The following is a 23,039-nucleotide window of genomic DNA, read 5'->3' on the forward strand; positions in this document are numbered from 1 at the left end:
CTTCACACACCCTTCCTGAGACCTGGCCCTTGCAGGAGGTTTGAGAGGGAAGTAGTCATAATCTTGATAATAATGAGAAGACTCTCTAGCCACAAGCTGCAGAGGGCAAAATGGCACTGTGTTCTGATTCCTCCACCAAAAGCCACACCCACTGTGAAGCTCAAGGGCACAGCCCTGTCCTATCCTTAGCAAATATTTCCTGGTCCTTCCCCTCCCCCCCCTTTTCTCTTGCCAATCTACCAAATTATAAGTCTTCACCTGTCCATGATATATGTGTAGTTGGGACAGGGGGTCACATACTTAATCTGTCTACAGGTCATCTTTCTAGAGGGAAAATTATTTCCCTATGGACCTTACTAGCCCAGCTTTTCCAACTCCAGAGGCCGTTTCAGCAATATACCATCTCTCAGAAGAAGAAATAAAGGTCTTGCACTGGAGGCAATACCAAGGGAAAAAAAAACATAAATCAGAAATCAGAACCACACCAGATATCAGAACCACACCAGCGGTCAGAAGACGCACACAGCTTTGAAATCACAGGCTGATCTATGAGATGCACAGGGGATGACAACAGCTATATACAGCCCGAGCCTGAGCTCTGTGGAGGCTTCCCAGCACAGCTCCAAAGTGAGCCAAGCCCAACCGTAGGACACCATCATCTCACCTGCAAAAGGAACTGGTGCATCTTTATCCAGGGCTACAAGTGGTGGGTCCAAAATGACTGTGTCATTGTTCTCAGTTATGACTCCGTGATATGAAGTCTCGATCCATGGTTTGTGCTTGTTGACTAGAACACAATGGAAAAACAAAACAAGGATTGACTTTCAAGATCATCACTTGAATATTATTATGGATTAATAATAATATTATTAATATTGCACATTTGTCCAGTCATAGGCTCTCATCCAACAACCGCATGAGAGACATAGAGTATTAGTTAGTCCCATTTTACACCTCAGTAACCAGAGAAGTGAGATTCAGAGAGAAGTTCAACAATTCATGTGAGCACAAAGAAAGTTAGGGCAGCACTGTCCCCTTCCCCCACCATCATGCTTCAAAAGGTCAGTTAAAAGTTGCTCTAGGATTGGTGGTAGCCTCAAGCTAGCCACCATTTTGCTCCTTCTCAGCCATTCCACAGCAGTCATGAGCTAATCAAGAGTCAGTTTAGAGCAGCGGGGATATATGCCTTGTTCTTCTCAGGTCTTGGTTCCTGAGATCCATTTCTGTGGATTGGATCATGCCCAGGGTAGAGAGCAGTTCTGCCCACTGCAAGTCTGAATGGGACAGCAGGCTCCTCCAGGCTCACATTCTGGCATTCAAACTGGTGCTTCATTATGGACCCTGGAAGAATTACAGCCACCCTGGGCTGTCCCCACATGCCTTTGCTCTTTTATTAGCCATCAACACAAATGCAATGTAAATAATTTGCAGCTGTTGGGAGAAACAATTAATCTTTTTTCCCCTTTAATTAAACCTAGGGGCCTATTCGTTAGAAATGTGTATAGAGGATATGCCACAAGCTCATCCAGTGTTTCAGATTCGCTGTAGCGCTTGACTCGATGGCAGGCAACCAAATCTAGTCACAGTTGCCAGGTTTCAGGCCTGGCTTAGCCACTTCAGGGCTGGTTCTATGTGTCAACTCCCTCAACTGTAACATGGGGAAAATGATACCACTGGCAGAGTTGTCATGTCATTCAGTTGCCCTGGGCTGGACACACGGCCCTTGACCTTTCATTACTGACTCACCACCCTGCTCTCTGGCAGTGACAGTGTCAGCAGGAGAGGTGACATAGACCTTAGAGTTGAGGTTCTCCCTCATGAGTGGGGATGGGTTTACTTCCTTCTATCATAGGTCTGCCACCCTTTTCTCCTTTTAGTTGAATACCTATCCCATATTAGGCATTTTACATACATTCATTAATCCTCACTATAACCCCATTAGATAAGATTTTATATCTCATTTTGCAGGTGAGGAACTGAAGCTCAGAGGGGTTTAAATGTTCCCTTTTTGTAAAATAAGAGTGTTAACATTCCTTACAAATTCCTAATTTTTCTCCCATCTTCTAACTTATTTCAGATCTTTCTTGACTTTTTCTTTGTCAAAGTTGATAAACATTTGCATTTTGATGTGTAAGCAAAATTAAATCTTCTTTGTTTTGTCTATAGATCAAATCATCAGGGTTGCAAACCAATAACTTAAATTTACATTATTTTGACTATGAGACCTTTGTTCATGGCTGAGCTAAGTATTATGCAAGGATTGCTTTTCCTTCTTAATGGTTCAGCTGTCATTCCACAGGTGCCATTCTTATATCCAGACACACCATTAAATAACTGAAATATTTGAAGCCATCCTCCTTTGTATATTCTTTGTTTTCTGAACATAATGATTGTTTTTTTTCTTTCTATTGAGTTATGAAACACAGGACCTTTTCCCCACATCCCAACCATATTCCAGCTGTTTAATCATTCCATCTATTACTCATTCGTCATTTGTAAAATGGAGATACTTAACTTCATAGGAATGTTGTAAAAATGCATGAGATCATTTAGGCAAATCTAGTACCTCTAACATGAATAGGCATTCAAATATTCTTAAGTTCCCCTAAGCCCATTTCATGCTTCTGAGTGTCTGAAGTGTGGCCTTGCACCCTCAGAGGTATTTAGCCCAGCTCCATTCATTCAACAAGTATTTATGGGGCACCTTAAATATGCAAAAACAGCTTAAGGATTGAGGGTAAAATGGGTAGGGGAGCTCCTGAAAGAAACATTTGACAAAATTCAGCATCCATTCATAATCAAAACAATCAGCAAATGAAGGACTAGAAGGGAAATTCCTCAATCTGATAAAGAACTTTTGTAGAAACCTATAGCTAATATCATGCTTAATGGTTAGAGAGTGAATGCACTCCCCTAAGAGCAGGAAGAATACACAAAGATATCCACTCTTACCTTGTACTGTACTATTCATATTGTACTGGAGGTTCTAACCCATTCAGTAAAGCAAGAAAAAAAAAAGATTGTAAATTAAAAATAAAATTGCCTTTATTTGCAGAGAACATGATCCTCAGTGAAGCAAATTCTATGGAATCTACTAAAATGCTACTTGAACTAATAAGTGAGTTTATGAAGACCACAGTACATAAAGTCAATATATAAAAATCAATCATATTTTTATGGACTAGCAGTTAACTATTGGAAATTTAAATAAAAAAGGCTAATATGATAATATCAACAACCATGAAATACCTAGGAATAACTTTCACAAAATACATGTAGCATCTGTACACCAAAGACTCTAATAAGATTGCTGAAAGAATTTAAAGAGGACCTAGAGCAGTCTTTTTTTTTTTTTTAAAGATTTTATTTATTTATTTGACAGAGAGATAGACAAAAGAGCACAAGCAGAGGGAGCGGCAGAGGGAGAGGGAGAAGCAGGCTCTGCACTGAGCAGGGAACCCGATGCGGGACTCGATCCCAGGACCGAGATCATGACCTGAGCCGAAGGCAGACGCTTAACCATCTGAGCCACCCAGGCGCCCAGACCTAGAGCAGTCTTAATGGAGAGATAGACAGTGTTTATGATTTGGTAGAGCCAAGATAGTTAAATGTAAATTTTTCCCTAATTGATCAATGCAAACCAAATCAAAATAATAGTAGGATTTTATAAATGGATAAGCTAATTCCAAAATTCATATGAAAATGAAAAAATCTGATGTAGCCAAAACAATTCTGAAACAAAAAGGGCAAAGTTAGAAGACTCACACTACTTGATTTTAAACTTATTATAAAGCTACTACTACTTATTATAAAGCTACTAATAAAGTAGTAAGGTATTAACATAAGACAGATACAGATCAACAGAAAAATAAAGAGTGCAGAAAAAGACACACAAACACATGGTCAATTAATTTCTGACAAACTTTCCAAGAAAATCCAATGGAGGGGAAGGATAGTCTTTCACTTATGCTGAGAAAAATTGGATATTCATATTTTAAAAGAAGAATTCCAATTATATTGCACATTATACACAAAAATTATCTCTAAATAGATCATGGTCCTAAATGTAGGACTTAAAAATTGTGAAACCTTTAAAAGAAAGCATAAAAGAAAAGCTCGGTGTCCTTGGGTTAGGCAAAGGTTTATTAGAAGGGACAAAAAGAGCACTGAATAAAAGATAAAACTGATACATCAAAATTTCTAAAATTATGAATTTCTATTCTTTGAAAAACACTATTCAGAAAACATTTTTTTTAAAAGCCACAGACTGGGAGATAATATTTGTGAGACATATCTCACAAAGGACTTATATCCAGAAACATATAAAGAACTCCTGCAACTCAATAATGAGAAAAATAATCTGTAAAAAAAGGGGGGGGGCAGCAAAAATTTGAACAGACCTGTCATCAGAGGAAATAAGAACATGAAATGATGCTCAACATTAGTAGCTATCAAGGATATGTAAGTTAAAGCCACAATTGGATGTCACCACACCACCACTAGAATGGTTAAAATAAGACTGACAATACCAAGTTCTAATGAAGATGTAAAGCAATTGAAACTCTCATACACTGCTGGTATGAATGTAAAATAATACAGTCACTTTGGAAAATAGTTAGCAATTTCTTATAAAATGACTCAGCAGTTCCATTCCTGGGATCTGCCCAAGACAAATGAAAACATAAATTACCCAAAAAGACTTGTATGTAAATGTTCATAGAATCTTTATTCAGAATAGTACCAAACTAGAAAATAAAAGGGCCATCAACTAGTGAATGGATAAACAAATTGCAGTGTATCTATATAATGGACATCTACTCAGCAGTAAAAAGAAATCAACTACTGATCCATACAACAAAATGGTTGAATATCCAAAGCATTTCTCTGGTGAAATGAAGTGAAAGAAGTCAGACACAAAAGACTACATGCTACTTGATGCCATTCATATGACATTCTAGAAAATGCCAAAGTATAAGGACAGATTATGGATCAGTGGTTGCCAGGATCTGGGGGATGGGGTAGGGTTTGCTTGTAAAGGGACATAAGAAAACTTTTGGATGATGGAAATGTTCTGTATCTTGATTGTGGTGATGGTTACATTTCTGTGTGCCTTTGGCAAAACTTAGCAATGTGCACATTTCAAAAGGCAGAATTTTATTATGTATAAATTTTATATATAATTTATAATGTGGTAAGAACAAAGTTCTTATCCTCAAGGGACCCTCAGACTGGAGAGGGGTCCACGATAACTAGTATGGCAAGAGATAGATAAGCAAAGAAAAAGCAGAGTGCTACAGAAAAAGAAAGGAGAAGCGCTAATCCAGGCATGGTAATCCAGAATTAGTTCCTGAAGACGGTAGATTCGAAGTCATGAGTAGTAGGAATTAAGCAGGGATAAAGGATGTGGGGGTCCCAGGCAGAGGAACATGCATGGGAAAAGACCAATGGTAAAAGCACCTGGTAAACCACAGGGGAAATGTGAATAGTTAGGTTTGGCTGAGAATGAAGTTTGAGGGGCAAGTCCAGCCAAGAGACTGGACTGATGGATAGTATCTACATCACCCAGGGATTAATGGCATGTATAGATTCATCCTGGAGCCACCTCCAAACGCTGGCTTTATGGGACACCAGAGAACCAACTCCTTTCCAGAAAGAAGCAAGATATTGATGCTTGTGCCTTGGCTGATGTTAGGCAATCTCTTCCCTCCCATGACAACTGTTCTGCCTTTTTGTTCCAATAGACGTAGTACAGTCAGCTCATGCTTTGTTCCATTTGGTTGTAACTTCAGAAGAACAGACTTTTTATCAGTTCTTCACGAGATAATGTCTCTCTTCGTTACACAACTCTTCTTGAGGCTGAACTCTGTCATATCATGCCCCCTTAGGACTGCTTCTTACCTCCTCTTATGTCTTTCTCATGCTGTTTCAGCATCTGGAGAAATGCCTGTATCTTTGCACTCATACAGAGGAAACACCAGTGTGATATTTCTGCTCCATTTACAGAGAAATTAGGTCTTGTCACCCAATGCGTCTTTAACTAGAGTGCAGATGCATTCTCAGGAGCACTCCTTGCCTTCTCTCTTTGCCTCCACCTCTGAAAAAGTGCATTAACACTCAAACCAAGCAGCAGGGCCAAGCAGCTAATGATTTACCCTTTCAATCTTTCTACTCTCATCCTAAAGTTGACCCTCAGAACTCCAATACTTCCTTCTAGGTAAAAGTGAACTGTTAGTAAAAAACAAAAACAACATACTGTACTGATTACAAAATGCTCTAGAGAGGTTAACTTACACCCCAGTAAATAGGTCATTCTTGTGGTCAGGCTGGTCTTTTGCCTGTGATACCCAACTTCCCTCTTCTGACCTGATGCCCTGGCAGGGGTGCTTAGACCTGGGTGGATATCTAAACCCAGGGGAAATCAATGCGTGGAGTAGGCTGGGCAAGTTGGTTGGATCTTTCAATTTTCATTGAGGAGACAGGCCCAGAACCTATAATTTATTTGGTGATAGATACTTTTTTTTTTAAGATTTTATTTATTTATTCATTCATTTATTTTAGAGAGAGAGAGAGAGAGAGCTTGAGCAGGGGGGAGGAGCAGAAGGGGAGGGAGAGGGAAAGGGAGAGAATCCCAAGCAGACTCTGTACTGAGTGCAGAGCCCAATGTGGGGGTTGATCTCATGACACTGAGATCATGACCTGAGCTGAAACTAAGAGTCAGACACTTAAATGACTGAGCCACCCAGGCACCCCTGGTGATGAATACTTGAGATAAAAGGCCATAAGCAGTTGGGGTGGCATACGTGTAATGGTTACTCAAAGTTTAGGGGGAGCTGAGAAGCCATAACATCAGAGAAAGCTAATCTGCCAGGAAGACAGGATTTGGGAGCCAGTAAGCAGAGACAAGAGAAGCAGCCCGAGCAGCTGCGGGAGATACAGAGGCCGGCCACCCACACTTGTTTCCCAGTCGAGGTCTTGCTCAGTCTTCATGGACCCATCAGCCTGTTGGGTGTCTGAAGTTGCCAAGTGAAGTTTTTCATTCATTCTGCCCAGGCACCAGTTTTTGTTTTTTTTTCTATTTGTACTAGTTTGAACAGAGTGTCTGTGCTTGCAATAAAATGATTCCTAACTACAATAACTGTAATAGCATTTTAAAAAAGTATATTTATTCCCTGCTCTAGAGTGAGGGTAGGATAGGATCCCTGTCCAGGTGAGAGGTCAGCCTGCCTACAGGCAATTCTGATCATTGATCTTGCACTTTCCTGCTTAGGATCCATCAGCAGTAATCCTGCCTTCAACTGCAAGATCAGATGAAGCCCCCCAAAGGCACCAGTTCCCCGATTACCCACACCTTTGCCCTCATTGTGCCATCTACTCCTCTCCTCTCTTTCCTCCTGACTCCTGCTTGTACATCCTTCCAGATTCAGATCCAGCCCCACCTCCTCCAGTTGTCCTTCTCTGCACTTTATATGACCCTGTACCACCTGCTCTCATGCTACAGGTCCACTGCATTGCCATTAGCTGTTTCCCTGTCCCTCTTTCCCATACAAGTATGAGCCCTCTGCAGGAAGAGACCACATCCTGGTCATGATGATATCCACAGGACCTAACACAGTGCCCAGAACATCGGTAAGTGAGCTGAGCACACCGCTGCCTTGCTGGCACCTCCAATGCCTGAAGCAATTAGTGGCACTTTGATTCCAGTGAGCAGGTTTTCCTACAGCACCCAAATAGAAAGAGGGCGTGCCTCCCAAATCATAAGGTGACATTTGCCATCACTTAATTAGAGGCAATGTATCTTTCTTGCTAGAGGTACCAATTAGAGAGTTTTAAACACAAATCCCATGTGTGTGACTCATACATGCAAATATTCACAGAAGATGAGGGTTACATTTCACCGTTTTAATTGGGTTGAACAAGCATTTGAGGAAAAGATGACTGAGTTGTTAATCCTTAACTGCTTGATAGGTGCTCTCAGTGAGGATAGCATGTTGCTTTCCTTCCCTTCCTACCTCCTTTCCTCCTATCCATTTACCCAGCCATTTATTCACCATTCCTATTTTTTTCTTCCCTTCCACCTGTCATTTTCCACCCATAAATAATTGTTTGGAGTGTGGGTCCTCTCAAAGTCCTTACCCCAGCCTGGGGATGAGCCACATGCCATTATCCTATTGGGTACTGGCATGTGGGCCAGGAGCAAGGCTAGGGAGAAATGTGCACTGAGGGATTGTATAATCTTACAAAAGTGAGTTTCAGTTGTCTCCACATAAGCCATCTGGACAAAGCCAACTGCTCAAAGCTTGTGCAAGACAAAGCCTGAGATTGGGTGCAAGGGGTACTGGGCTTCTTGTCATAGTTCTGATACCATGTAACCTACAGGGTATTTTAGGCAAGTCTTTCAATCTTCCCAGATCTCTGCTCCCTCTCCTTTTATAAAATGGAGGTAATACTAATTCTGCAGGGTTAGTGGGAGGAAGATAAAATGAGACCTTGGGTCAGAGCTGACTTGGTGACTAGCATGTTGTATGTCCACAGTAAAGCACCTTTGATTCTGAAGCTCAACAGGCTAGGGTCAGGACCCACATGGGACCCAGTGTGCCCCAGGTAGACAATGCTCAAGCTACCCAATAAACCTGTTGGTGGACTGACAACCTAACAGAACTCCCAGGGATGGGAAAATTAGATTAAGTCTGTAAAGAAGATTGGGAGCCATTCAAGAGGATCATTTGAATAGGAAGAAGTGGGGCAGGGATTTTGATGGTTTAATGTTCACATTCAGTTGCTGGAACCAACTCATTTTTCCACACAAAAATGTCTTACTTACTGAACAAAATGATTATTACATCTATAATTCCCCAACATTGTTATTCCTTCAATATCTTATACTTCACTGCCTTTTAAACATCTTTAACCCCTAAAACCAGCCCTTAACTTACTTTGGAGTTTACACTACTAAGTGCAATTGTCTAAAACTCTTTCTGTAATCACTGTTGTTCAGTGTAACTAATCAGGAACTGCTACTCTTAAGGGACCTCTATGTGCCAGGCTCTACAGCTGTGATCTCATTAAATCCTTTCAACCATCCATGAGAGGACAGCACGGGATCCATTTCATGGATGAGGCTATGGAAGGTGTGGGGTGCTTAAATCAGTCAAGGTCACAGTCCCTCATGGAGGAACTGAAAGTCCCACCCCAACTATTCTTCCTCTGACCAGTGATCAATGCAACAGCACATGCTTGTTTCCATCTCCTGTGGGTCCACTCTTGGATCAAGTGCTCTAAGGGAGTGCAAGGAGACAAAACAGCCAAGACTGAAATCTATGGGAAAACAGTCAGGGTTCTCCAGAGAAACAGAACCAATAGGAGATAGAAAGAGATAGAGATGTACATATACACATACATATATATACATATACACATATATAAATATATACATACACATACATACATACATTTGTGTATGCATATGTGTGTGTGTGTACACACACACATAAAGAAAAGGATTGGCTCACATAATTATGGGGGCTGGTAAATCTGAAATCTATGGGGGCAGGCCTGCAGGCTACAAGCTTAGGCAGGGGTTATTGTTGCAGTCTTGAGCAGAATTTCTTCTTTTCTGGGAAAACTCAGCTTTTGTTCTTAAAGCCTCTCAACTGATTGTTTGAGGCTCACCCACATTATTGAGGGTAATCTCCTTTACTTAAAACCAATTGATTGTAGATATTAGCCACATCTCCAAAATACCTTCATAGCAACACCCAAATTTGTGTTTCACTGAATAACTAGGTACTATAACCTAGCTAAATGGACACATAAAACTAGCCATCTTGCTCATTGAAGAATATTTTAAAAAGTTATATTCAAAAATGAGTGAAAGGATTTGACATGACAGTGCAAATTCCTTTTAACCTCAGATAGAAACACCATATTTTTGTTTCTCTACTGGCAAACTAATAAATAAAACTTTTGTGGCTTATGATATCAACTTTGTTCCAGAGGATAGGAAATGTGTGATACATTTTTACTGCAAATTCCATTTCATGCCTTAGATCCCAAGATGTTCAGAACAACGAATGGCAATTATCTGGTTTATAGTATATTCACTGCAAAATGCTCATCTGCTTCTCACTGCTTCAGAAAGAAAGCATTGGCAGGCCAATTTCACTTCTTATTTATGTGGACTATCTGGCTCCTTTCTGGGAAGTTGTGGAATATCAGAGGTAGGGGATAGGCACAAAAAAGCCTCTCCTCCACCACCACTAAATACATAATCCTAATAAAGCTGTAAGCCAAATACCCTAGGTTGCCCTCATGATCAGCCCCGAGCATCAGGGGTTTCAGACAAGGTGGTTCCCTTTGCAATTAGTTGTCTACAGTATCATCAGCTAAGGCACCACAAATGCAGGGAAGAATTTTCTGAGCCTCCCCTTTCCCTCCACCCCTGAAAACACACCCAGACTGAATTAGGCCTCTCTCCTTGTGCTCCCAAAGCCACCTCCCTATCCTAAGCACACCAAGGTCCATACTGGGCTATAAATATCCTTTGTTTCTTTCCTCTAGCAAATGGTGGGGAAAGATACTGGCTCTTCCAAGTCTGTATCTCTAACCCTAGCACACACAGCAGTTCTCGAACTATGGCCCAGGAATTCTTGGAGGTTCCTGAGACCCTTGAGGGTTCACAATGTCAAAACCATGTTCATAAAAGTACTGAGATGTTATTTGCTTCCTTTGTTTTCATTCTCTCTGGAGGAGTTTTCCAGAGGCTATACAACACGAGACCACAACAGATTTAATGCAGAAGCAGATAAGAGAATTCAGCTGTCTTCTATTAAAGCCAGACATTTGCAAAAATGTAAAAAAATGGCACCCTCTTCACTATTTTTTTCCTTTGAATAATATAGTTTTTAATAAAATATTTTTGTTAACATGACAGGTTTATTATTATTTTAACTGAATTAATAAATGTATATTTTAAATTTTATCAGCTTTAATTAGTAATGCAATACACAGCAATAGGTATAACCCACAAAAACATAAATTTGGGGGGGTTCTGTAATATGAGTGTTAAAGTGTTCTTTAGACCAAACAAGTTTGCTCTATGACCTGGCAAAGGATTTACAACACAGTATTTACTCCTTATGTAGGAAGAAAGAGAACAGATGTGAGTGGAGAAGACAGAGGAGAGAGAGAACAAGGAGACAGAGGAGAGGGAGGGAAAGAAAAGATACCTAAAATTGTTAAGGCAAGACTCAAATAATCAATTCTCAGATTCAACTCAGTTGGAGGAAAGTTGATCAATGTAGTGACAAGATCAGTCCTTTCTCTGGTCCTGGATGTGAAAGAAAAGCAACTGGTTGACTGAATAGCTTGCACACCGATTGTTGCTATACCAGGTGGGTAATAGAGCTTCTGATTCTTTTGGAAAAAGGAAGTGGAGCATCTTCCCTTGCTGTATGAACTTGAGCACATGCTGTCAAGAGAATAATTGTCTGAAATCACAGTCTTTATATCTCTTGCAACCTGGTTGGAGAAACCGCCATAAAAAGAAACAAACTTCATAAATCATTCCTGCAAAAGGCATCAGAGGTTAAAAGCATCGTGATGAATTTCTGAAATAAATCTGTACTCTGAATTTTCAGAGTGTTTGGGAGGCAACCAGTGTGTCTCAAAAGAGAAATCATGATCTTAGCGATTTTAAAGGGTAACTCCACTGTTAAAGGTGTCAATTTCTCCTAGCTGTAAATAGAACAGGTATTTGCCAGCTAGAAGAGTCTCTCAGTGCTTAAGGCATCCTTCCCAAAAGAGATACATGAAATCCCTGATCTCACCAGTACTAAGTGCGGGGCATGGCACATGGTGTTAAAAGATCAATGAATGAATATGCTCTTACTGCTTCTGTCAATGATCTGTGTGAAGATCCATGTACAATGTTTCTTCCCCAAATATAAATTCTCTTAACCAGGATTCCTGGTTTGGACATATTTACTTCTGAATAACTTTTGATCCGTCAAGAGAATGTTGGTTTCCAACATACACCAACACTACTTCTGGGGATAACTGAACAAGGAAGGAAAAAGGAAAAGAAAAACAAAAAGAATGGATAGACAGGGTCCATTAAGGAAATCAGCAGAAGGTAAACAATGGCCTGGGCAGTACGGCATATAATAATAAGAATTACATGGAATCCCATAGAATTGAGTAGGTCACAGGAGGAAAAGTAACTCCTATCTCATGAAATCAGATCATCACAGGACATTTGGATGGGAAAGAAGACATGCACATTATCTGCAACAAAGCACAGAAACGTACTGGCAGTTAACTCATTTAGGGTTGGGAAAGTCTAAAAGATTCTTATGAACACAGAATGATAAATGGAATTAATTATTCAGAGCTCATTATATTGAATTTAAGATGGGTATCATGTCATTGATAGTGTATTATTTGGTGTGCTATATATTAGTGAAAATTGAAATATTTACAAAAACAGTTACATGTTAATTCTCAACATCATTTTCTCATTTTTTTTTTAAATGAGATTGAATTTCTCAACAGTGATGCTTCTTCCCATCAGAATTTTTCCAGGAACTCACTCTACTTCACAAAGGGCATGAACCTGCTGCACAGCTGGCATCTGGTAGGGTTAATAGAGTCCTGGTCCCTTTTGATGTTAGCAGGATGGTGTTGGTCTAGGTCCTCAAAAACAAAAACAAAACAAAAAAACCAAACCCAAACCAAAACAAACAAAACAAAACAAAACAAAAAACAATAGAAAACCCAAGATGGGATTAAAGGATTTTACAAGGGAAAATGCTTATGTGAAGGAAAAGAGGGAAAGGGCCAGAAGAGGCTGGAAATGATTTTAGACCTTGATGCAAGTGTGAGCCCAATGTAGGAAAGAAGAGAAGATTGTTTGAAAGAGTCTTATCCTATCATGGAGTCTAAGTGGAACTGTATAAAGCTGAATCCCTGGGGTCATCCTCTACCCAAAGCCAGTAGTCTTGGAAATCCTGTGTCTCCTGTGTCTCCCAGGAGTGGGTCTGCCTTAGGATCCCCCAGCATCCCCACACTCAGTCATTGGCTGGAAGCAGCCCATGGGAGGCATGGCCTCAAAGCCAAGATGTCTCAACACCTACCAGCTCATTACCCGCCCTATAGTTGGAGGTCTAGGAAACACTTTCTCATGACTGCCAGGCACACAGGGTGCTTGGTCATGCTCTCAGCCCCCTCAGGGTTAACTTTAAAAAAAAAATTTTTTTTCTCATTTATTTATTCATTTATTCATTCCTCTATTTATCCATTCAATACATACTTATTGAGAGCCTATTATGTACAAAACTCTATTCTAGGCATGAACAATGAAATTGAGAAGAAGTATATTCCTGGAAATATCTGGGGTTGGTTGACATAGGTAAAATGTAATTAAAACATCTTGGAACAAGTGGACAGAACCTTGCCCTCTCTCATATCCAGGACAGGCATGGGTAGTCAATCCCACTGAGTCTGGGCATGACCTCAGATTCCTTCCCAACACAGTGTTTCTAGCAAACTCTATCAATCAATAAGAAGTAGCACTTCATGTATGGTGTAAGAGAATGGTTGAGTTTCATTCTTCTGTATATAGCTGTCCAATTTTCCCAGCACCATTTATTGAAGAGACTGTCTTTTTTCCATCGGATCTTTTTTCCTGCTTTGTTGAAAATTAATTGACCATAGAGTTGAGGGTCCATATCTGGGCTCTCTATTCTGTTCCATTGATCTATGTGTCTGTTACACCATACACAAAGATAAACTCTAAATGGATGAAAGACCTCAATGTGATACAGGAATCCATCAAAATCCTAGAGGAGAACATAGACAGTAACCTCTTCGACATTGGCCACAGCAACTTTTTCAAGACATATCTCCAAAGGCAAGGGAAACAAAAGCAAAAATGAACTTTTGGGACTTCATCAAGATAAAAAGCTTCTGCACAGCAAAGGAAACAGTCAACAAAACAAAGAGACAACCCATAGAATGGGAGAAGATATTTGTAAATGACACTACAGATAAAGGGCTGGTATCCAAGATCTATAAAGAACTTCTCAAACTCAACACCCAAAAAACAAATAATCAAATCAAAAAATGGGCAGAAGACATGAACAGACACTTCTCCAAAGAAGACATATAAATGGCTAACAGACACATGAAAAAATGTTCATCATCATTAGCCATCAGGGAAATTCAAATCAAAACCACGTTGAGATACCACCTTACACCAGTTAGAATGGCAAAAATTGACAAGGCAAGAAACAACAAATGTTGGAGAGGGTGTGGAGAAAGGGGAACCCTCTTACATTGTTGGTGGGACTGCAAGTTGGTACAGCCACTTTGGAAAACAGTGTGGAGGTGCCTCAAAAAATTAAAAATAGAGCTACCCTATGACCCAGCAATCGCACTACTGGGTATCTACCCCAAAGATACAGATGTAGTGAAAAGAAGGGCCACATGCACCCCAATGTTCATAGAGGCAATGTCCACAATATCCAAACTGTGGAAGGAGCTGAGATGCTCTTCAACAGACGAATGGATAAAGAAGATGTGGTCCATATATACAATGGAATATTACTCAGCCATCAGAAAGGATGAATACCCACCATTTGCATTGACATGGATGGAACTAGAGGGGATTATGCTGAGTGAAATAAGTCAAACAGAGAAAGACAATTATTATATGGTTTCACTTATTTGTGGAACATAAGGAATAGCATGGAGGACATTAGGAGAAGGAAGGGAAAAATGAAGCGGGGGGGAATGAAGGGGAGATGAACCGTGAGAGACTATGGACTCCAAGAAACAAACTGAGGGTTCTAGAGGGGAGGGGGGTGGGGGGAGGGATTAGCCCGGTGATGGGTATTAAGGAGGGCATGTATTGCATGGAGGACTGGGTGTTATATGCAAACAATGAATCATGTAACACTACATCAAAACCTAATGAAGTATTGTATGGTGACTAACATAACATAATAAAATTAAAAAAAAAAGAAGTAGCACTTAAATGAAACCCATTTGCCATCCCTCTCCTAGGAGAAGTGGTAGACAATGGGTGAGGGGTGGGGGGGTCAATGGAATGCAAAGAACATTATATATCCAGCCTAGGTATCTATGCTGAGAATGTAGGGCAAGACGAAGATAAATAAGATTGTCCTCAGGAGGGTTGGTAATAAATCTGTTTTAAGAAAAGGGAGAGAGGAAGCATGAATAAGGACATAAAATCAGCTTCTTACTCTTATAGCTTGGGCCTAACAATCTTAGAAATGGTTTTTGAGACAGATCATAATCATAATGCAATGAACCTTCATGCCTCTGTCTTGAAATTTTGGAATCCCTTGACTTAAGGGTGATTCCATGACTGTGGGCATCATTGATAGTGGGCACTTAGCAAATGCATAATGAATTGGATTGAAGGTATACTTGCAGAGTGGCAATTTGGCTATTATCCTCTAGGGTTTTCCAGTGTACCAAGCAAACAATTCCTAGGCAGACTCAGGTTGCTCTAGACCCAGCCCCTGGCTTTGGGAGAAAGCAAGGACATTAAGCTTTTGAATGTAATTTGCATGCTCTTTTCTCAAAGATGAATCCCTAACCAGGTATAATTTATCATTCCTATTCAAATGTTCAGGAAACCTGAACCTGCCACTTGGAACAGGAGGCAACTTCTGATTTCCTCCTAGGCCTGCTCCTCACCTCAGGGCACCATATCTTGGAAAAGGGCACCATTATTTCTGTTCAAGCAAAAACCCCAGGAGGGCCCTTGATTCCTGCTTTTCTCTAAACCAACATATCCACACATAAACCATCAGCAGGTTCTGCCATTTCTACATCAACATGATAGAATGTGGAACTTCAGGGGCGCCTGGTGGCTCAGTTGGTTAAGTGTCTGCCTTCCTCTGCCTTTGGCTCGGGTTATGATCCTGGGGTCCTGGGATCGAGTCCCGCACTGGGCTCCCTGGCTCAGTGGGGAGCCTGCTTCTCCCCCTCCCCCTTCCTCTGCCTGCCACTCCCCCTGCTCATGTGCTCTCTCTCTCTGTCATATAAATAAAATCTTTTTAAAAATCCTTAAAAAAAAAAAGTGGAACTTCTCTTCTCCCACCTGCCAACCTCCCATCCCCAGCCAATACCATCTCTTGCTTGAAACTCTGCAAGGACCCTCTAATTTGCCTCCATTTTCACTCTTCTCCCCTATAATCCCTTTTCTACAGAGCTTCCAGAGTGGTGGTTTCAAAAAGAAAATCTGATCATAAAACAGGCCATGGCCATTTCTTCTTAGAGCCCCTTGAGGTTGCCCACCATACTTAGGATAAAATTCAAACTTATTCCCATGATGTATAAGATCATTCCTGACTCATCCCTCCACCACTTCTCCTCACCCACTCCACCCTGGCCACAGTAGTTTCCTTTTTATTCCTCAGATTTACCAAGCTCAGTCCTAGCTTGGGGAAGCCTCTGCACTAGCTCTTTCCTCTGCCTGAATGCTTTTCCTGCTATGGCATGACTCACCCCTCCTCATCATTCAGCTCTCAGCTCAGACTTCAGGGAACCCCTTCCAGAAAACCTCATCTGAAGTATCTTCTCACTGCCCAACTCATCCTATCACACCTTGATTCTTTCCATGACAATTATCACACCTGAAATGACCTTCTGTAAGTCTTGACTTTTTCATTGTCTATTTGACCCCTCTGGAATAGAAACCCTGAAAGCAGGGACCTTATCTGTTTTGTCCATCACTCTTTCTCCAGAGCTTAAACAGTGTCTGGCCCATGGGAAGCACCAATAAATACATGCAAAGTCACTGAATGAACTATCACCCATCATAACTGTCAGTGGGATCAGAAAAGTGTCTTTCTGACACCAGCCTCCTTCTTCTTACTCTGCCCTTTCCTAGCACAGCTCATCTCCCTCTGGGAAGCCCCTTTCCCAGCATGATGTTTCTCTCATCTCCCATGCTGCCATCACTGTCCTATGTTCCACCCTCTGTATTGTTCCCAAGGTACCAGTGATGAATCATGCTCAGACCCTCTTCATTTAAAGGCTCTTATTTTTGTGTAGAGAGAATCTGACAACTTTAAAGGTCTTTTAACCTCCAAAGAATGAGGCTCTCCAAGAAGGAATTCAGGGGTGAGGTAATGATTTTGAGAATGGATTTACCTGTGCCTTGATTTCCTTTTTAATTGCATCCCCCCAAACACACACAGGTGCACCCAGCCCTCATAGCTCTTTTCATAGCACACATGGTCTGAGCTGGTGGATACCAGTTAGCAGAGCCTATCCCAGTACTATAGGGGGAAGTCCTGCTCTTCACCACTGCTGGGCAGAATGCTGAAGCTCCAAGCCAGAGCTCTTGCCAAATTCCTACCATAGGTAGGTGACTAGCCCTGAGGAGTGACAGTCAAAGGCAGAGCATTCCCATGGTTTTGTGTAGGGTAATTTGTTTTTTTAACTGCCTGGCAGCCTCTTGTATTCCCTGTGCCAATGAGTGCACCTGCTCCTCTACCCCTCTGTCTTCATAAAAGAGCTTCTGCCTACACAGTCTGAGCAACAGGGCCCATAAATGAAGCTGAGAGGAACCATGCAGGGAACAAGGTGCCAGGACCCTTTCTCTCAACAGTGGAAGCTGGAATGTCATCTCCTCCTCTACAGTTTAACAAGCCCCACACCGTGCCCGGGCATGCAATTCCAAAATCCTCCTAAAGCAAGCTCTCTGAGGCACCACATAAACCAGGCAGTCACCCAAGCTCCACAGCCAGTGTGGCTCCAATCACAGGTAAATTAGGCCTCCTTTGGGATCCTTTGAGCTGAAGTTAGTGCATGTGGGGACAAACCTTGGCTTCAGGGCTTGTCCTTGGGGCTTGTGCATAACAGGTTCTTTGTAAGTATCTCTTGGATTCATGAAGCATTTATGTCTTGGATATGTAGATTATCTCTAACTCCCCTGAGCATGGAGTAGGAGAAAATGGGATTTCCTTAAGTACAAGGAAAAGGAACTAGCTGTAAAGTAGACCCTTTAGGATATGGGGACTGCTTACTCCTGGGGGGTTGATTTTCAACTAACCAAAAATAACTTGCAAAATGGCTTACACCCACAAATAAAAACAGACTAATGGAATGTGAATCCCCACTGCCCATGTACACAATGTTGTCCATAAGTAACAAATTCATTTAACCAATATTTATTTATATAGTAACTATGGCATGGGGGGAGGGGCTTTGCTAGGTATTAGAGGTACAGCACTATGTAGTTAGACTAGTAATTATTTTTTTAAGATTTTATTTATCTGAGAGAGAGGGAGAGAGAGAGCGAGCATGAGCGGGGGTGGGGGCAAAGGAGCAGAAGGAGAGGGAGAAGCAGACTCCCCACTGAGCAGGGAGCCCATCCATCTCAGACCAAGCAGAGCTTGATCCCAGGACCTTGAGATCATGACCTGAGCCAAACGCAGATGCTTAATTGACTGAGCCACCCAGGAGCCCCGTTAAACTAGTAATTAAATTGGGGTAAGTGCTAAAAAAAGTAGAAGATCCTATAAGGATATATGTCAGAGGGAAGTGACCTATTTGAGGTTGCTGAAGGGACCATCGTTCAAAAGTGACAGATAGGTGAGCTGAGACCTGAAAGCTGAGAGGGATGGAAGAATGCTCCAGAAGAGAGAACTGCAATGTAAGAGACTCTAAGACAAGCCTGAGTGTGGTCCACCAGAGAAAGAACTATAGAACTAATGTGTGTGATAGGGAGGCAAGGGATGGCTTCATGCTTGGAGAAGCTCCCAATAACTGAAACTGAGAAGAGGATTTGGAATTCTAACTATGTGATTAGGTAGCTCAGATGTAATTTTGCAGAAACTTCAGAAGGGAGGGTCAATAAGGAATCCACTTTTGCAGGTGTTTAGGAGGTGGGGCTGGACCTCGCTGGCTCTTGCATGATGAGCTAGATAGGCAAAGAGTTGAAGGAAGATCAAAAACCTAGATATCCCCCTAACCTCCTCCCTTCTCTCTCATCATTATCTCAACATTAATTCATGTTTTACCATGTCTACATAGTGCCCTTCATGGAAATGTCTCTTCCATCCCCACTGCCAGGCCCAGCCCCCCGTCACTGCTCTTAGTGTTTGTGGCAACTGCCTCCAACCGTCTCTCGTATTGTACCCTCCAAAGCATCCTTGCTGCTGCAGGCAGAGTGGCCTCTAAAACACAGATCAGACCACGCCTGCTTCCCTCCTTCCCAGAGCTCCCATCACCCTGGATATAAAGATCACACTCAGCCTGGCACACAGGCTTTTCACTTTGTAATCTCTACTTGCTCTGACTCCCACTCATTGCCTAATCTCCCCTGACACCTTAAGTTTCCTGGGCATGCCCTGCTCTCTCTCCAGCCCTGCCATAAGCTTCTCTCCCACCATTTGCTAGGAGCTCTGGGGGATTTGCCACTCTTCCTACATGACCTCATTTTATGGGCCAAGGGTATTGCCAAGCCCCTCACTTTCAGCTGCAACCACTCACAGATCACTTCTGCACACTGCTTATAGGCAAACTCTCCTGAAGCTATGTAGATTTGTAAATGACTTTTCCAAAAGTTTCCTGCTTCATCTGATCTTCTGAGGCCAAGTAGCTAAATGTTGCCCAAGCACTTATTGAGCACCTGCTATGTTTCCAGCCCGTGTCAACCACCAAGTGAGGCACAGGGGCAGGCACAGTTCTTGCATTCATCACAATGTAATGTCAGTGACATCACCACAAGGAAGGAGGACCTTTCTAAGAAGGTGCGGGAGATGCCATGTAAAGCTAGATCGGTACTGTATGTTTGACCATACTGTTGCCATTCTTTTGTTGTTGTTATAAAGTTTTCTGCAGGTTAAACCCTATACTATGTGCTGGGAACTGTACCATGCTGTTGCAAGTTGGATTTCCTGGGAAGCAGACCCTAAGACCGCGTTTACTGGATATGATATTTCTTTAGGAGTACCCTTGCTATCAACAGCTATAGAGGAGAAGAGGAAGCAGGAAGGGCAGTGGGAGAAGGGAAGCTGTGATGCAGGCTCAACAAACCCCAGTGATGCTCTAGAGTTTGAATGGCCCTTTCCAGGTTGTCCTGGGCTGGTCTGAGATGGATGCATCTTTATACTCTTGAATTCATCAGTCCCTGGATGGGGGCCACCCTAGGAAAGGGATTAACTTTGGGCAATGCCCCTCCCTGCAGCTGCAGCAATGCCGAAGGGGCTGACAGCTGAAAGCTGTTTCTTCCAAGACTTCTCCCAGCAGCTGGGGCAACTGGTACTTTACTGAAAGAGGGTCTAGGTGGCACATTGCAGGGTTCACTACACAGCTGCATTCCAAGTTTCACTTTGAAAACTTATGACGACCCAAGATGTAGATATTGTCTCCATTTTACAGATGAGAAACAGGAATGGAGAATATCATGTGACCAAAGTTGCACATGCTGGATTTGAACTCAGTTATGGTTTCACAGCTTATGCAGTGTTCATTCCTTCCAAGCAAGTGGGGAAGGTCTTACCTGTGTCCCCTCACCTACCATAGACTGAGCACACAACAGACCATGATTCATTGAAATAACCAGATCAGAAGGTAGAAGCAGTATGATCAGGTCAGTCTGGGTGTGAATGAAGTGTGCCACCATGTGTACCCACCTGTACCCACTTTGTTACTGGGACACCGCCTCACCCTAGGTTCTATTCAGGACCCTAGGAGGTGGTACCAAGGCTAGGACTCATGAATGAGGTTGTCTAATTTAACCAATAAAAATATAGGATACCCAGTTAAATTTGATTTTCAAATAGACAATAAATGATTGTTTTAGTATAAGTATGTCCATACAATATTTGGGACATGCTCCTACTAAAAAGTCATTTGCCATTTATCTGATGTTCATATTAACTGTGTGCCTGGTATTTTGTCTAACAACCCTGCTCATGGTGAAGTGGAATCCCTATTCTCAGATGATTTCAGTGACATAAAAGTTTCCTCAGACCATTCTTTCTCAGTTTGAAATCCATTTTCCTGCACCCAAAGTGTTTCACTGCACCATTAAAGCTCATGATTATTGTGCCAGCACCTCTGGGACAGTGGACCCATGAACTATAGTTATTTACCCTCAGGATTTTACTGAGAGAAGGTTTTGGGGAATATGCACAAGAGAACACAGATGGAGACGAGGGATGGCCAGAAGTGGACAATACTAAGGGGGTGGAGGGCTCAGGATGAGAAGAAAATGCTCATGGTGTGTGGGGTAGCTTTGTGAGCTTCTCTATTGATTTCAGTCAGGCTCTGGGAGAAGGATTCCAGTCTTTTAGGATTGCGCAACAAAGGATTGCCTCTCTCTGGCTTGGAGGGTAACACTCCAGCTGCTCCATCCCCCCAATGAGCCCCTGTCCACCAGCAAGAAGTTGTACCCATGACTTGCTTATGGGCCACCAAGTGGTGTAGTTCCACCACATGTGGAACAGACCCAGGTATTGCAAACTTCTGGCTCCACACTCAGAGTCTCCTCATCCTGTCATTGGCCTAGAACTTGAAGTTTCTTAGCAGGTCTATGATGAGGAAATGGTATGGAGACAATAAAAAATGTCATCACAAGTGACCCGAACTTCTTCTTTGTCTCCCAACTTTCCAGATGAGCCATTCCCTTTTATTACCTAGAGATTCATGAAAATGCATAAGTGAATGCAAAAGCTTAAATAGTTTTCTTTTAGAAGTTTGGCACTAACTACATTAAACAAATTCCCTCAGCCCTTGGACAAGAAGCCATTAGATATGGACTATTACTTGCATTATCATTACATTCGTGGGTCATTATGAAAAATAAAAGTTCTAATCAGCATGAACATTTATAAAGTGCCATGATGGGAAATATGCCAGGCTGGGCTGTCTCAAATACCCAAATGAAACACAGTGAGTAATGACTTTGAACAAAAAAAAGGTTGAGCACAAAGAATCACTTGAACAAATCCCACTCAAAGTCATTAGCAATTAAAGGCTTTAGGAAAAAAGAAGTCCACCCCCACCTCACCAGCTAAGTGAGCTCTCTGAGCTCTCCTCGGTGCCCTGTGACAAGAATTGCTGTCTTTACCTTCCTTACCTCCATCTGGAAGCGGAGGACTTTCTGTGGTCCTCACAAAGTTCTAGGCAGCTCCAGGGTTCCTCAAACGTAGCCCAGGTACCACAGTGGGTGGTAAGGAGCAGCTGCACAAGCAGTGTGGTAGACTCTGCACCCCTTCTTTAATCCTGTCCTTTCCCATGCGTCTGTTTGCTTTTACCATGATCCTCTTTATGAGTTCCAAATGTTTCTGGAATGACCTTCATTTGCTTCCCTGACACAGGATGACTTTAAAGTGGCCAAGCTACCTACTTACCATGTTACAGGGACCCTGTCACATCTATGGGGAGTGTGGGTCAATCACACGGCTAGACTTTGGAGCTGGCACCAGGGCTGGGTCCTTGGCCACAGGCTGGATCAGGTGGGACAGTTACACTGCGGTGGCCAGAAACAGACTGAATCAGGGGGCAAAGGGCAAAGTGTGCAAGCAGTTGGGCGAAGGGACCATCAGAGAAGCTGAACCATTCCTGGGACCCAGGACTCCCTAAAGGGTGGGCCTATGTGTGGGGCTACAGGCAAGGACCAAGATGCCCATAAGATAGGAAAGTCATCTTTGAAGGCTTGGCCTCACGATGCCTCCATCGTCCTCTGGGATGCTCTCCTTGACTTCCAAGGGTGAGTAGCTCACTCCCCAGGGGACCACTGGGTCCCATACAGACTCCTATCTGAGTACATGGAAGTAGTCTTGTTGTACTTCTTGTTTCCATCTATTAGACTGTGGCCTCTGCTAAGGAAGGGTCATGTCCAAATCAGCTCACCTATTCATCCATCCATCCATTCACTCATTAATTCACTCAATAGATTGAGAGTCGACAAGTTCCTTTCATAGTGTCAGGTGTGTACTTTGTCTCTGTATACTGAGCACCTGCAATAGAGCCTGGTACCCGGCAAATACTAAATA

General features: G+C 42.2%; 1 protein-coding gene across 1 annotated transcript in view; it reads right to left on the reverse strand.

Annotated features, from left to right (window-relative positions):
• CLSTN2 (calsyntenin 2) overlaps window positions 1-23,039 on the reverse strand; it is a 611,775-nt gene that overhangs the window by 373,051 nt on the left and 215,685 nt on the right. The window contains exon 2 of the mRNA XM_032408591.1: window positions 665-787. Within this exon, the coding sequence (XP_032264482.1) occupies window positions 665-787 (123 nt within the window). The remainder of the gene's footprint in view (window positions 1-664; window positions 788-23,039) is intronic.

Source organism: Phoca vitulina, unplaced genomic scaffold (genome assembly GCF_004348235.1).
Source record: "Phoca vitulina isolate PV1807 unplaced genomic scaffold, GSC_HSeal_1.0 scaffold10, whole genome shotgun sequence".
Taxonomy (NCBI): Eukaryota; Metazoa; Chordata; class Mammalia; order Carnivora; family Phocidae; genus Phoca; species Phoca vitulina.